This window comes from Bombyx mandarina, chromosome 05 (assembly GCF_030267445.1).
Source record: "Bombyx mandarina strain Sakado chromosome 05, ASM3026744v2".
In the NCBI taxonomy this organism is placed as follows: Eukaryota; Metazoa; Arthropoda; class Insecta; order Lepidoptera; family Bombycidae; genus Bombyx; species Bombyx mandarina.
In genome coordinates, this window is record NC_143212.1 from 9,306,685 (window position 1) to 9,324,271 (window position 17,587).

The window sequence follows — 17,587 nt, forward strand, 5'->3', positions numbered from 1 at the left end:
GTATCATAAAAAAACGATGTCAATATACCAGAACGTAATGAAATATCTCACAGCTCACGCAAGTAGCCTAGAGTAGAGGCACATGGCAGGTAACATAAGGTTATTTTCTTAAAGATTTTCTCTGAATATAATATAATATCAGAGGCGTTCTCCAAAAGTTTGTTTGTTTATGAAGACTTGACAAGTTCAAGTTTTAAGTCAATTTGCATAAAAGGCGCAGAAACGAATAATATCTGCGATATTGGGAAACTTGGAGGCTGTGTTTTGAGGTACGCACAAAGCTAATAACATCCTCCAAGACGTTCGATATTTGCAATAGCTTTAGGGTTAACGAATTTCAACCAGCTTCTAACATTAACACAATTTTTTGTATTATTATATATGCAATCTTTATAGTAAGTAATTACTTGTAATAACTAATTAGAAAGGACCTATTGAAATGTGATATTGAAATAAATTTTACAATTTATTTATACGTAGAATAGAAGCTTAAAACTAGTCCTAATATATTTATGTATTATGTATCATATTATTTATTATTTTGATAAGATATTTCACGAATTTAATTATTGACAGTTTTAGCAGCAGGTTTTTAGCAGCGATCTCGAAAATTTGTATGAGCGCATTTTGTTCAAAACTACTGTAACGACTTTATCTCACGTTTGTTATTTTCATTTTACAATTTACGGATACTTTCCACTTTTCTTAGTTATTTTTATTTATTTTCAAGTAAAATAAAGGTGGTCATTAAGCCGAAGAGTAAATAGTATTAATCATGTCTGAGGTTTTCTTTAAAACACACATGCCCATTATTTATTTATGTTTTTAAAACCTGCAATATATAGTTACATCAAATATGAAATATATTAATATCATGCCTGAATTTTACATTTAAGACCATTCATAGCCAAGATACAAATTATAAAAACTGTTAAATAAATGGTAAACTGGTAAATAAGTTCATCACTTTTTATATGTTCATATTAAGTATATCAAGTCTTTGGGTTCAACCCTGCCAAATTACTAGCATGTTACGGTGGCCGCTATTTGCCGACAGCAATGCTCAGATGCCATCCGCAGTCATCTAATATTTTGTATCAACGAGGCAAGTTTCATCATTTCATGCGAAATTGCTTTAAACCATATCTCGTATGTATGAGTATCCACCTAAAATAAATTCCGAAGGCGGTGCAAAGTTCTCAAATTATATGATTCTTTGGAACGTGAAAAACAACGTTACATTTGATGCGGGTTTCACGTTAGTACTCTTGGGAAATAATGGCCGAAAATTTTCCTACAAAACTGACGGTCTTAGCGTTACGCGAGTAACAAGAATCTTTTGAAGGGAATTGAAGATGTTTACATTAAAGCTAACGTCGAAATTGTTTTTGGATAATTACGTATAACTATAAAATATTTCAAATAGAATTTTGTGAGAATCATTTTGCACAATGTGTTTTACTGGTAATTGCTTACTTTATTTCAAATTTGTGTTATTATTGCTTTCTATTGTGGATTTATAATTGAATTTTTCTGTTGAAGCATACATTTAAAATATATAAACTCTTTATTAATGTAGAATTTCCTGACACATAATGTAAGGTTGTTGCTTATTCTTCAAAATTATTCTATTTTTAGTTACATTATTCGTAAAGTATTAAATAAAAATAAAGTTTTAAACTTTATATTTTGTAGTCAGTAAACTTATCCGACACTATAAAATTATAAAAAATAATTTATTATGTTAAAATTAATTGGATTTTCGGATTGTGATGTTTTGTTATTGCCTTTGTAGGCAGACTCACATACGGCCCACCTGATAGTGAGTGGTTACGCCCATGGACGTCAGCAATGCTAGGGGCACAGCCAAGCCGCTGCTTATCTACGCTGGTAGCATTGTTGTTAGGAGCAATGATTATAGCAGAGATGAAGGGCAAGCGTGGGAAAATGGGCACAGTGGGTAAGAAGACAGCGGGGAAAGAAGTTAGGAGAGAAAAAATAGTAAGAATACCCCACTGTTACTACTTCGCAGTGGATGCCGCCTAATTATAAGTTTTGTAAAAGTGGAATTACGAAGAACACATTACGGAATTAAGTAAGCTACTGCAGTCTGTATTTTATTTCCTGTCTGGTGGGGGCATTTTTTTTTATTGCTTAGATGGGTGGACGAGCTCACAGCCCACCTGGTGTTAAGTGGTTACTGGAGCCCATAGACATCTACAATGTAAATGCGCCACCCACCTTAAATTCTAAGGTCTCAAGTATAGTTACAACGGCTGCCCCACCCTTCAAACCGAAACGCATTACTGCTTCACGGCAGAAATAGGCAGGGTGGTGGTACCCACCCGCGCGGACTCACAAAAGAGGTCCTACCACCAGTAATTACGCAAATTATAATTTTGCGGGTTTCATTTTTATTACACGAAAAAGTACACATAGTTTACAATAGTGAACACTTTACAATGCTATTGAAGCTTGAAGACAGAATCATTACGCTAATCTATACTAATATTATAAAGAGGAAAGATTTGTTTGTTTGTTTGTTTCGAATAGGCTCCGAAACTACTGGACCGATTTGAAAAATTCTTTTTCCATTAGAAGCCGACATTGTCCCTGATGAACATAGGCTACTTTTTTTATTTTTTTTTTATTTATTTTTTTGGTTTCATGTGTGTTTTAATGTTTCCGAAGCGAAGCGAGGGCGGGTCGCTAGTAATTGATTAAATCTGTACTCTCAATTTATCGCATTATTGATAAACAATTATTTATGCTTTAAGCCAGCATAATAGTAGTTTAAAAATTTAATAAGAAACTAGATTGAGTGTTTCCAAACACGAAAATTATATAAATAATATAAAAAACTGAGAGAGTAAAGTATACATTAAGAAACGATTTCGTACATATTAAACGCGCCGTCTTCATCAAGCGACGTCGTTACGATAAATCTGAGCTTTTCACGAGACCAAAAATTACTCGTCTGAATAATGTTCCGTTTTTATTAACCGCTAAAAATATTGTTGGGTGAAGAGAACACCCTCTGATGAGAGCAACGAGATTACCTGCGACGTTTTCTAAGGGAGAAAATAAGAATACATTTATCTTAGTTAAGAGAAAAAGATGGCTTGTCTGGAATCAAAACGAATATTGCGATTTTGTTTTTGTGCTGATTCAAATAAACAGCATGCTTTATCATGAACTATTAGTTTAAAAAAACATTACATTTAATTACGGCGTTTTCATCAATGCATGTTTATTCAAATACATATTCCTATTCTGACCTATTACGTACGCTTCGACGGTCCGTCACCATTAGGCAGGGTCCGCTAGGCGGCGAGACCACCTAAAACTAATAACTTTACTGCTGATAAGGTAAAAAGCCGTTTCTTCATATGAAGCGATGCTACTACTATACCGGTTTTCAAAGGTAGGTATCAACTTTTTTAACGAAATACGTACTTGACTTATGCTCACGAATAACTTCCACGATTAAGGAATATCGTCAGGTAACTAAAATAAATTTCACAAAAAAATATAATTTGCGTAATTGTAATAATTTGTAGCGTATACTAAACTGTATATTGTGTGTAATATACGGACTACCATCACCTTACCTAACTCTGTCACTGACTTCATGCACAAAGCAGCCAGTATGTCCAGTATGTACAGTATGTCCTATGCAATTGAAACTTCGGAAGTATTGTATAAGGTGGATGGTGACATCATTTGGTAGTGTAGAGCATGAGTTGCTTCACGCATCCATCGATTTTAATAGAACAAGAAATTAGATTTACCGTTTGAGTTTCAATCATGTTTCATCTTATTCTCGAGACGATCACCTGCATGTAAATTACGCCATCTCGGCCTCTACCTAGTAATTGAAAATTTTACGCTGAAGTTATTTTTTGCAAATTCTTCTTTCAACGAGGGCACTCAAATTTCTTTGAAGCGAAGTGGGAGTTGAAATATTTTCTTGCTTGGAGATAAATTAATTTTGCATTTTTAATGCTCCGTCTTGCCATATAAATATTTAAAACGAATTTTGTCAAGTAATGAATAAAGTCCCTTGATACTTTAATAACGTATTAACCTATTACGCGCATCTCATTTTGTCGAAAAACTCAGCATTAAAAATATCAGTGGTAAAAGGCAGACTGAACCTTACCCAATTCTTTAAAATGATATAATTAAAATCTCTAGTTAAAGTAAAAAAATGGACTGTAGATCTGGCTATTCTTAGAAACAGTAACATAGCCAAACATATAGTAGGGATGACTATTTCAGTGATAACACCGAAACTAGTGAGAGGGTGATAGATTTACTTGCTTCTTATAACTCACCCAAAGTCTTGCCTTTCTTCATGGTGCTTGCAACAGAACTAAAATATCGGGAAATTACGAAATTAAAAATATTTGTACCTTAAATAAACATTTACCATATTCTAATTTTTATTCCTGCTTTGTAGTATTGTTTTAAAGACTGTTCGTATTTATTATAAGCATGCAACCCACATGCATTCTGTTAGTGGTCCGAAAATTCAAATTTGAGGTAAGAATGCGTTACTAATTAACCTTAGAGTTATAGTGAATTCAAATCCTGAATTATTCACGTGGGAAAGTTACAGACAACGAACAACTGTAATAAGGAACAATTTCCCAACAGGTTTTCACGGTATTCTATTAGCATTCAATTCGTTGAATTTCGTTCACCGTGTCAAATTAGAAGAACGGTATAACAATCTTTCGTGATTTACGTTTGTTTTGTAACACAGATCTGGTATAATTCATTTGTTAATATGTCTTGTTGATAAATATACTTATATCAGTGGAACATATTTGTCATTTAAGACATAGAAGTCTTTGTAGAATCCGATTTGTTTTGAAATTGAATACATGCCATAGCCATGCTACGATGGAGAGCACGCTTTAAATGTCAAAGGAACTCACCGCAGGGAGTTCCGACGTACCAAGCTTGGCAACGAGGGACTATGCTTTGTCTGCTATGCTTTGCTATATACCTCATGGCATTGTTGACTTTAGATTATACTAATTAATTAACTATACAATTACATATCGACACTAAAATATACTACAAGTCTACTTTTACTGTCAACGGCTATTGATAATACTCCTTTCGTACCTTGGCAAACAGATCAGAAAATTTGAACGAGGTAATGATGTCGTAGATTGAAGTAACCGATCTGAGTACGAAGTGTACGAGTGTTCTGTCGCAATGATAAACCTTTGTTCCCTGTGACGAGTTTTTAGAATTGTTATCGAGTCTATTGTGGGCGTTAATGAACAGCGTTTCACGGGGAAATGCTGTCTGAACAGAGATAAGCGCGAAGCGGCACGGGGTGAAAATTGACGATAATTATCACTTCATTGTGTTGACTTATCTGGCGTAACGTGGCTGCGTTGTTCTTTCCAAGTTCATTTAACCTTTCAATTTTATTAATTAATCTGTGTGTTCATGATTATCACTGTTTTATTTTTCTTGTAGTTTAGAAATATAGATTATATACAAGTGCGTGTTCAACCAGGCTAAGTTAAGAAAATACTGTTATGTAACCTCGCAACTTACAATTTTAACTTCTCTTCTCTAACTACAGAACCTATTGGATATTATATCGTGATTTGTTTCAGAATTTCCATCCAATAATTAAAAATTTATAGGCTATATATTTAAAGGCCTACTTTTACAGATAAACATCAAAACTTGAATGAAAACTATGTCAAAGTGTCTTAAATTAAATGAAAATGTGAAACCACTTAATATATGTGAAACGGAGATATTTTGATCTCTTATTTACACTTCATTTTATATCATCGCTGCATAGTCATTTGCAGATAGGAAATATACCCCAAATTTCATCTAGCCTTTCCAGTAAAATGGCTGAAATATATATGAATAAGGAGACATAAGACTAGGGTGACTTCGTGATACTTTCCATTTCAATGCAATGCTATGCTGCAGAATATACACCATTATGAAGCTGGTAAGATGAAGTGGTCTTTTAATTCACATACTGTATAGGTATATGACATAAAAATACTCTGCTTCAAGTTAGCTAGCTATCTTTCATGTAGTTGTATATATGTATTATCATTTCTTCGTTACACAGTAATGTAGGAATAATATTATGATAATAAATTCATTATCATAACTGACATGCGTGCTACAAAGAAAAAGGTTCGTGTAGAAATCGTAATACATGGCCCTAATTATATTATTGGGGAATCAAAGGACAAATTTTGGCCCACAAATTAATTGCATATCTCTGAAGTGGATCAGGATGCGTGGACCGAAGAAAAACATCAGGTGGGCTGTGAGCTCGTCCACCCATCTAAGCAATAAAAAAAATAAAAAAAAATCTATCAAAAACTATCACGGCACCTAACTCAATAAGGAGAGGAAATCTTTGGCCAGGGCTCGGTAATGCAAATCTGTTTCTTTTATTTTAATTCATCCTTGTTATAGAAATAACATTTTTAATTTATAAATATTATAAAATCCTGCCATTGAGACCCTGCTATTGATCCAGCACCGAAGGAAGAAAGTATAAACGCGTGCATTTTAGGCATGTAATGTACCATAAATAATATAAATACAAATTAGGTTTACTGTCTCTTGTGGCACGGAGTAAACCAGCTGTGATTATGAAAGATTGCGACTTCAAGAAACAACAACTCACAAAAAAAGTATTTATGCTTATTACTAGTGCTCACTCACTTGCTGAAATTCGACTCGATTCACTGACGCTTTAAAATCTAGTTTGGGTTTTATGTAATACATACACATATAAAATAAACCTAAATTAAATTTCGTATTTTTGCTAAATTTTTTGAAAAGGCGGAAAAGAAACAGACATGTTTCCAAAATAACAAGACGTAAGTTTCTAAACGGAAAAAAAATCGGATAACAAACAGAGGAGAACTCATATTAAAATTATAATAGTTTACATTAATAATATTTAAAAAAAAGGCCGTACACTTAATCTCAGTTCTTGTCTAGACTCTGAACCTTCTTGGAACATGTGGTAGAATTTATTGTGCCTTTCATTAAGGACGTTCAATGACGTCCAAAACGAAACAAATGATATCGAATTTAAATTAAATTTGAATTGGACAAACTTTATTCTACAGTCTACACCCACTTTTGAAGGAATTATGTATATGGTATGTAACGAAGGGATTATGCACACAGTATGTTAAACATCACTCATTATGAGTTAGATACAAGTCCCCATGTTTTGAGTGCATTTTGTTCATTGCGGATTCCACGTGCGTAAATTCAGAAAGGAGGAGTATAATTAAATTTTCATAATACCTCAAGCATTCTACTCGAGTAAGCCGAATGAACACGTAGCAACACAACGTTCACTTCAAACAAAACTACGTTAATTTTGTAGTGCGTCAATTAAGTTTATCAGACTTTAGATATTTCGCTGTAAATATAGTTCTTAATTCGCTTGTAGATAGCCTTTTCCGTAGGCAAATTTTTCTAAGTAAAAAAATCTTACGTGATTTTAGTCCTTTCAGATCTTAATTAAAATTGCTTTTACGCTTTAATCTCGTGTTTTTTTATTGTCATTAAATTATTACCTACTTCAATTTTCATAGTCACTGACGACTGGTGTTTTATGTCTACGACATACTTAAATCGAAGAAAAAAACACTATAAATGGTTCAGTTTGTTCACTAATTCATTACATATTTCCGAATAATGTCGTTCGATAAAAATCTGTAATTTTATTGTGTTTAAACATAATTTACCCTGTCGAAAGACACACAAGGAAACACCCCCTGGAGTTCCGAGAGATAAAACTAAAGTTAGCGTCGTGTAATAAATAGCAACTCAACGATGAAAAGAAAAAAAATGAAAAAGCAAGAACTCCAAGAAAAGGAAGGATTGTGGATCAATAACGAAGTCAATTTTCAAATGGAAAAAAGCTTACGAGAAAAGCCAGATAATGAAAGGGAATACAGCGAGGGCTCAGCGGATATTTCAAGTCCTTTTATCAAAACTTGTGCCATGTCCCGAGACTCAATGGTTCCCCGGATTCAATGAAATACGCTCATTATCGAAAGAGAGCACTCGAAAATACACTGGGATCTTGAAACTTGGAGACATTTAAATCGAACTACAACTCGGAACCAACAATAACATTTCTTCAATTCAAATGTTTATTTACTTCGAACCAATTAGGAATTACATGTCTTTTAGGGTTGCGTACCTAAAAAAATCCCTCTATATCTAAAATTATGTAGTTATGTAGGTTACAGCGATTTTTTCGAAAAAATATTTTAGGTATTTCTCTAGTTAGTCTAGGTACGTTAGTCTAAAAATGAGTTTTTCAGTGGTTGTTATTTAAGTCCATAGTTTGTGAAATATGCGTTTCTAATTTTACTACTAACGTAAAGTGTATTCACCCCTGACTATTTAACTTTCCAACGGAAATACATATTAAATAAAGATTTTATGTCAAAAAATCTGCTAAGCTGAAAATTACTGAAAGTTTAATTAATGGAACTCAGCACATTAAACTTTCAGTAATTTTCAGCTTAGTTTCGATTCAATACCGTGCGTCGAACAATTTTTGAAATATTTACTAGTATGGCACGTTAGAGTCTGTTTGGGCACAAATCAGACAGTCTATGGAAATAAGATGAGACTTCTTAACTTAAGACTTAAGGTGGGTGGCGCATTTACGTTGTAGATGTCTATGGGCTCCAGTAACCACTTAACACCGGGTGGGCTGTGAGCTCGTCCACTCATCTAAGCAATAAAAAAAAAACCTCGATCCTTAGGTGGAGGATTTCGTGTTGCCGGTTTTATGCGGTCAAGTAACGTCATTGGGTACTTACTTACTCGTCGTCTGCGAAAGTAGAACAAAACATTTTCAGTTACACCGTCAAAAACTTTGGATTTTATTCGTGAAAGTTATTATTTGTATTCCGTCCCGTAATCGGGCTGGTTTTTTATATATTCACTTTATAACAATGAATGCGCGGAGGTAATCACGAACTACTGGTGCGGGTGGCGATTATGTAGCTCGTTTTCAAACATAAATTATTAATAAATATATGTATTATATATTTTACTAATAAATTATTATTAATTATTGATAATATGAGCAAGGAAAAAACAAAAATTATGTTGAATGCTCATGTAGCGCCCACTCCAGTAAAGGTCGGAGGCTCTACGCTCGAAGTTGTTGACGAGTATATTTACCTGGGACACACTGTCCAGCTAGGTAAGTCCAACTTCGAAAAAGAGGTCAACCGTCGAATCCAGCTCGGATGGACAGCGTTCGGAAAGCTACGTAAAATCTTCTCATCACAAATACCACAGTGTCTCAAGACGAAAGTCTTTGACCAGTGTGTGTTGCCAGTGATGACATATGGCACTGAGACGTGGTCGCTCACAATGCGCCTTATGAGAAGGCTCAAGGTCACCCAAAGAGCAATGGAGAGGGCTATGCTCGGAGTTTCCCTGCGAGATCAAATCAGAAATGAGGAGATTCGCAGGAAAACCATGGTAACCGACATAGCCCAAAGGATTGCGACACTGATGTGGCAGGTTCTTGAGTGGCGACCGCGTACTGGAAGACGTAGCGTGAGTAGGCCTCCCACAAGGTGGGCCGACGACCTATTGAGGTTCGCGGGGATCCGCTGGATGCAGGCAGCGCAGGACCGGTTTTTATGGCGAGGCTTGGGGGTGGCCTATGTCCAGCAATGGACGTCCATGGGCTGATAGAATAGAATAGAATAGAAAATTTAGTATTTTATGCGGTTACGCTTTTTGGCGGTTTTTTTTATGACGTTTAAGTCACGTCTTATTTAAATTTATATTCTTATTTTTATGAAAAATGATAATATGGAGTGAAATGAAATGAAGATGATTAATTTGAGACATTAATCAACTGGGATAAAATTAAATGAAATGAGATGAGATGATATGGGATGAAATATAATCTCAGTAAAATGGTGGTCATTTACTGAAAAATTTTCAGTGGATTTTTGGAGGGTCCCAAAGAGTTACGTCCAGCGGCTTTGTTTCATTTTCCCACATTTGTGCACTTTCACAGATATTAAACAGTTAATAAGCCACCGTTATTACACATTTAAACCTAAAGAAACACTAAATAGACGAAATAAAACAAATCACACAACTTCACTCCTCGCGTTCCCGCCAAAAACGACTTTTTGGCGGTAATTTTAATAAATTATCAGGCAACGGTATCAAATGAGGATTTATAGGCTTAGTAACTTTATGTAATTAATATTACTAATTAATATTATTAATTATTAAATATTATGGATTGGTCACACTTTGAGAAAGCCCGATACCCACCTATCAAAGAGAGCACTGACCTGGAAAGTGTCTGGCAAAAGGAAGAGAGGCCGCCCCAGAACAACTTGGCGTCGCTCGATGGAGCAGGAGCTAGGGGTCTTGGGCATGACGTGGGAGGAGCTAGAACAGACTGCCCAAGACCGATATAAATGGAAAAAATTGATTCGAGCCCTACACCCCAGCAGAGGGTAATAGGAAAGCATGATGATGATGGTGAATTAGTAATATTAATTACTAATTAATAATTAAATTAATATTATAATATTATTATTAATATTAGATAAGAATAATCGTAACGCGATCTTGTTCATTAGAACAAGATCGCGTTACGATTATGACTATAATATACTTGACTTAAGCCAAAACTGAAATTAACATAATTAATTGGTAAGACACGAATGCAATCCATTTCCACCTTAACATCAATAAAAGATTGAAATCGAATCGAGAATTATACTTTCATTCAAAATTCATGATCACAGTATTTTAGATCATTTCTTATAACGAAGGGTATGACTTATTCATGTTGCTGACGGCAGACGCAATAAGTTCCAACAACAAAAATACTTCAGAATTCAAGCCGCATATTAAGAAGCGACAATATCGAATCTAATGATTTCAGTTATATATTTAAATTTGTTGTTTAACGTTTTTCTGTAGAAACTTGTGACAGAGAAAACCGTAAATCGACTAAGAGTGACGATTAGAAACTAATTTGTATAAACTTAAATATTTTTACGTTTCATTCTAATGACATTCACCAGTCTTCTAAGACAAAAGAAATCTTCTTTTCAAATCTGACTTAAACTATAATAAATCACAAGTCATATTTCTTAAAAAAATATAATAATTATTTATTCATAAAAGTAAAATATACATAAAATAATACGATGTGAAACAAAAAAAATAAAAATGGATTTTAATGAAATCTAGAATTTTTTTATCTTCTAAACTACAGTCAATGAATGTTCCTAATTAGCTATGGGCGTATAAATTTGCCATACATTATTTGGAAGCTCTCGACCATACACATCAAGGCATGTCTTCATGATAGGTGCACAGATCTGTCAAAAGTGTTTATAAATGACAATAAATTAAAATTAAACCACGCCAATGGATTAATTCCAAGTCACTGGTGAAAACAATTTCAAAATAATTTCACCAATGTCTTTAAATTATGCAATGAAATGAAAAGCTACTGTCAGTATTCAATTCTCGTATAATAACAAATTATAAGTTGTATGTGTATACACCTAAGAGATTCATGGACAACGTCCATACGATGGTGAAATAATTAACATTTTGAATGTGTAATGACAGCCGGCTTAGAGTAGCACCACTTCATGTTTTCCCGTAGGGTCGTAAAAAACAACTAAGGGTTGCACCTATTCTATCATTTTACTAAGATCGCCAATTAGCGTTTACTGGTTTTAGCCTGTGAATCCACACAGTAAGCTGCCACCCTTTCGCGTTATTTCTACTGCAAAACAATCATGCGTTCTGGTTTCAACAGGACGGACAGACTTAATTCAACACAATAATACAACTAAAATTTGGACCTCATGTCTCTAGGTAAGTGGGGGCTTTCACGTTGTGATGTCTTTGGATTTCGTTAAGTACTTCATAACAGTTGGGCCATATGTAAGCAGCAAAATGTTACCGTGTTAAAAAAATAAAATAAACATGATTTCCCGTGGATCATTATTTCAAGTAATCGAATCTCAATATAAACGCTGAAGCATCTATAGGCTCTAGAGACCACATGATACCAGATAGGTTAAAAGCCTTTGTTTATCAAGAACAACTAATAATATGACTAGCCGACTTTTTCAATGCTATTGGCTGAAATTTACTGTAAATAGCTAAAAAGGTACGTCCTTTTCTGGAAAATTAAGTATTCGATTGACGCAAAAAGAGGCATATAATCTTCCATACTAAAAAATTGTCTTACCTTTCCATAAAATCCCATCGCCCAGCAACCTACATTAATGCCAAGGTTAACATTTGTCGCACAATGATTTACTACTACATCCTCGTTTACCTGAGAATGATAATGACAATTAAGTCAGAAATCTATACTAATATATAAATCTACAGTGGTTTTTACGGATGTTCCGTTATAACTACTGAACAATGCATCCGGTTGACTTGAAACTTGGTATGTAGAAAATGCATGCACTTAAAGGATAGACTAATATTTATATGAGTATTGGATTCCCTAATAATAATGACAATAAATAATAATGTTAATTTTAAATGCCCAGCGAAGCGGGCGAGTACGGCTTGTATACTTATATGAATAACATTTTTAGTTTCACAATCTAAACAGAACTATTTTCACTGCCAGCACCAAACCTCGATACAATATAAAGTCTAGGGGATCAAGTAATGTATGATGATCAACATAATGTATGATGATATAATAGTTATTAATGTGATGTAAGCTGTGACCATTGGAAACAAGATTAAAACCAAAATAAAAGTTAACAACTAATTATAACAGGACAGATGAACATAATTATTAGAAAAAAAATACTTTAGCGCTTATTCAAAATATTACCATATCTAAAGAGCAACTCCGCAAATCAAGTTCAAATTTCGACTCTCATTAAAACTATTATTTATTAAATATGGTATTTTTCGGTTTTCCCGAGTCATATACATAATTAAAACTACTTCTTCGTTTTAATTTCGCGCTTATTATTTTCATTATTTTGTTTTCGACATTGTATACAGTATTGTTTTCGATACTGTACAGTTTTTGTGGTCACGGACAACTAAGATGTTATTCGCCAACATTTGTTTATTTTTTTATTGCTTAGATGGGTGGACGAGCTCACGGCCCACCTGGTGTTAAGTGCCTATAGATATCTACAACGTAAATGCTACCACCCACCTTGAGACATGAGTTCTAAGGTCTCAGTTTTAACCCCTACCCTTCAAATCGAAACACATCACTGCCTCACGGCAGAAATAGGCAGGGTGGTGGTACCAACCAGTGCGGACTCACAAGACCAACCCTACCAAGAATAATTACGCAAATTCTAATTTCGCGGATTTCATTTTTATTACACAATGTTATTTATTCCTTCACCATGGAAGTAAGTCGTGAACATTTGTTAAGTACGTTTATTACGTATTGAACGTTAATTGACGCACATACGTACCTATTGAATATACACTAACTACCGACTTAGTTCCTAAAACATATTTTGATATATTCAATTTAAAAATGTTCGATCCTGAGAATTTGAGATTGAATTTGAGAATAATAATTTACTCACTGTGATTGGTTTCCCTTCCAGTTCAAATCGGGTGATTGTTGGACTCTGTATCGGCAAAACTCGCCAACGTGTGTTCGACACAAAATGTTCACTCAGGTACAAGGGAAACAAACTACAAAGGCCCGGTATCGGATTTGGATCATACCGTATATATAGAGGCTGAAACGTTATGTAAATGCGTACAAGGAAAAACATCGAAAACCAAATAACAACAACTTCCCTCATTAAAAATTCAACTTTCTTACATTGTTATGTTAATAAGGTCACACGAAAAAAATTACATGAAAAAACGTCCACTGTTAAAATATATACATCATCGTCATTACACAAAAATGTATTGTGAAATAAACAGTAAAAACATTGGTGATTAACACTAGATTGCTTGGAAAATTCGTTTTCAAATTAAAATATTGTGATTTCGAGAGTGTACGCAGGTCGCTTTTTATGAGTTACGTAGCAAATACGTTCTAAATATAGAATTATATATAAATAAATAAATACTTACTAAATAAATACTTACTAACAATCACGCCACGTTAACTGGTCCCGTGATAAGTTCGTAAAGAACTTGTGTTACAGGTACCAGATAACGGAAATAAATGTAAGGATTTTTATTATACACATACATATATTTAATATACATCCATAACCCTGGAAAAGACATTTATATTTATCATACAAATATCTTCCCTTGGCGGGATTCGAACCCGCGACCCCCTTATGTAGTGACCATGTCAGTTACCACTACACCAGACGGCCGCTAAATGTCCTATAATAGAATAATTATGAGATAATAAATAATATATATAGGAGAGGTCCTTTATTCAGCAGTAGATTTCTTACGAATGAAATGAGATCTGTTACGGGTCTTAGTCAGTCTTCTGAGGTTTTATCTTATATTATATGTCAGGTAAATTCGCGAAGAAAGACAAAGCTTATCGAAATGAACAGAATTTTCCGTAACAAAATGTATGGCTCTTTTACCAAGATTAAATTTTCTGGAGGCCAGCAACTTTGTCCCGTGTTTTGCTGGCCCGTCTATTCTGTTTTATTGAATAAGTTACTGATCTGGATCAGGTAAATTGATTTGCTCTTTGTCCATATTTGCTCGGCCGTATCAATAATAACAATATTTTTAGCATAAGAATATTCGAACAACTATTATCTACAATATTGAATGACAAATGTACGAAGCTTACCTTTTTATCGAGAGAAGAAGATAATGCCAATAAAAACTCTTGATTGTATTTCAAAGGTTCGCCTTCTCTATTACAGTAATCTGCACTAGTAATTACAAAGGTACTACTTTCAACTGGCTTCAGATCTGGCATTCCAACAAGAGAGCAACCATCAATTAACACCTGAGAGCGAATGATGTCATTGGATGAGATTCTACCACCAAGAAGCAGTCCGTTTTTTCCTTCCACTGGTGGGTCTGACGCTAAAAGTATCAGTTTTTCTTTAAACATGTTCTTCTAAAACCATAATGGAAACCAACATGTACAAACGTCAGACCTACAAATTGATTTCTTTTAAAATTTACCGGGTACGTGGGGAGCGAGTAATGATATCTTAGCCCCGAAAGCAATGCTTCCAGACGATTGTGTCAACACAGTCGGCTTGTTAAGATTCTCCGTCATTTTACGAAACCGTGCTAGCATGAGGTCGCCTTTTTTCATTTGTTCGAGAAATATATTAAGCTTGTACTGAAAAATAAAACATAAATTATAATGATGATGATGCTATCGCAGTATTTTCATCGCTTTCCTGACTCGTAGACGTAGGTAAACTACTTTTACGATTTAACCTCAAGTTTCTTATTTACATTTAATTATAATACTTCGAACGTTTTGAATCGTTACAGCTTTAATGGTCACGAATGAGCGACTAGGTTCATCTCATCGTGAAAATGATCTCACTTAGTCGTGCGAAACCAAGATAAACTGTAAAATATTCGAAAAATCGGAAATAATGAAATAAAAACAATCAAAGCGAAATTAAACCGATAAAGTAGTTTTAATTAAGGTAACACTATTGTGTGGAGATTACTTTACTAATCGATGTAAATCTATGTTTTGTTAGCGTCAAAGACCAGACGATCCGTGATCTAGTTGGTGTTAAGCGGCTATCAGATACAATTGACAGATTTTTGGAGCCTCTGGGTCTGCGGAGGGACTTCGGTTCCCTCTGTATTTTTTGTACCGTATGTTCCATGGGGAGTGCTCTGAGGAATTGTTTGAGATGATACCGGCATCTCGTTTTTACCATCGCACCGCCCGCAGTAGAGTTCATCCATACTACCTGGAGCCACTGCGGTCATCCACAGTGCGTTTCCAGAGGTATTTTTTGCCACGTACCACCCGGCTATGGAATGAGCTCCCCTCCACGGTTTTTATCGAGCGCTATGACATGTCCTTCTTCAAACGAGGCCTGTGGAGAGTATTAAGCGGTAGGCAGCGGCTTGGCTCTGCCCCTGGCATTGCTGAAGTCCATAGGCGACGGTAACCACTCACCATCAGATGGGCCGTATGCTCGTCTGCCTACAAGGGTATTAAAAAAAATATATATCAACATCGACAGCCCACAACCGTCTATCTGACTTAGGATTTTCTTAATACGGGCCAGATTACTGTTGAACACGAGTTAACGATTTGTCAATGATTCAACCGGGTAAGAGTAGCGACTCTCTATCTGAAATTCGAGGCAAAATTAGACCAGAGCTATACCAGCGTACGTGCGCGCACAACGTATCCTACTATAGAACCGGAATGTGATGTTGTGTGACATGGTTTTGCATGAAATAGTATTATTTCGTAAATATAAAAACGCCAGAGTATGCCTTTTTTTTTTTAACGCTGGGGAATCCATTTACGGTTACCCGATCGAGGGGGGTAGCGGACCGGGTTATGTCGGGCTCCAGCGCCTCCTGAGAGGAAGAAGGGGAGAAGAGAAGGGCCGAGGTCCTCCACCTCCCCCAATTTCTCACAAGAGACTACGCCTTGAAAAAGGCGCGCGAAGCACTTGCCCCGCAGAACGACTACCGACTAAAGCCCATCGAGCTCCACCAAAGTATACATAATAATATGTTATTTCAAAATATTGTGAGGAAAAAAATAAGAAGGAAAATCAAATAAGGACACAGCTGCTAGGACTAAAGTAGTACTTAAGATAGTCACATATCAATCATACCTTCTGATTGAAACCCAAACAGACTTTTATCATGTAAGGTTCTCTTGCAATAATTTTATTGAAAATTAATAAATAAAAAAATTAAAATCATCATAATCAAACTGAGACAGTAGATGTTTATACAAATGCGACGCTTATAGCACGCGGTGGGCGCGCAAGCTGAGAAAATGCGACTGCAACTGCAACATCAAAGCAAACCTCGCTATCGTCACAAGTTTTTTACTGCGATTTCTCAACATATTATTATGTGTGGGTATAACATTATTCATATAAAAAGCAACGCTGATTTCAGTACTATCAGTACTAATCAAAGTACTAAAATTATCTAAACCTAAAAAGAATTGTACTATATCTCATAACTTTGAGCGCACTTCAAAGTAATTACCTCTTCTAGTTTGGTGGCTTCGTACCAATTACCAACACGCACGCGGTTACTATACACAATACCTCTGTCCTCCTCAGTTTTTTTCATACCTAAACTATATTATGTATGTAATATGTATAACAATTTAATGACGTAACAAAATAGATTGGCAAGTAGAAAACAACGTGTCACTTTTTTTAAATTGACACTGTCTTTCCTCATCTCAGAGTGTGAATATTTTAAGTGTATTTATTATCTGTGGTGTGAACTAAAGCTTATAAGTATACTGAATTCATTCATACTCTAAACATCTCATTACCAGAATATATTTTACAATCGATCATAAGCTATTTACACTTTTAGTTGCCCATAATATACAGTATAATACTAAATTTTA

General features: G+C 34.8%; 1 protein-coding gene across 1 annotated transcript; it reads right to left on the minus strand.

Annotated features, from left to right (window-relative positions):
* Nucleotides 1-11,093: 11,093 nt before the first annotated feature.
* LOC114249657 (cilia- and flagella-associated protein 161) lies at nt 11,094-17,547 on the minus strand. Its single transcript, XM_028183297.2, has 6 exons — nt 17,212-17,547; nt 15,181-15,343; nt 14,837-15,078; nt 13,638-13,796; nt 12,305-12,394; nt 11,094-11,417 (listed from the first exon to the last, which is right to left on the minus strand). Exons 1-6 carry the CDS (start codon nt 17,296-17,298, stop codon nt 11,325-11,327), a joined length of 834 nt encoding a protein of 277 aa, XP_028039098.2. The 5' UTR covers nt 17,299-17,547; the 3' UTR covers nt 11,094-11,324.
* Between the last annotated feature and the right edge of the window lie 40 nt (nt 17,548-17,587).

What these genes read in the sequence shown, in the direction of transcription:
- LOC114249657 (XM_028183297.2), bottom strand. Translation starts at nt 17,298, where the DNA reads ATGAAAAAAACTGAGGAGGACAGAGGTATTGTGTATAGTAACCGCGTG. An exon ending in CTTCTTCTCTCGATAAAAAG is followed by an intron (nt 13,797 to 14,836) that starts GTAAGCTTCGTA and finishes ATAACGTTTCAG; the next exon opens with CCTCTATATATACGGTATGA. An exon ending in CGATGGGATTTTATGGAAAG is followed by an intron (nt 11,418 to 12,304) that starts GTAAGACAATTT and finishes CACTTTTGACAG; the next exon opens with ATCTGTGCACCTATCATGAA.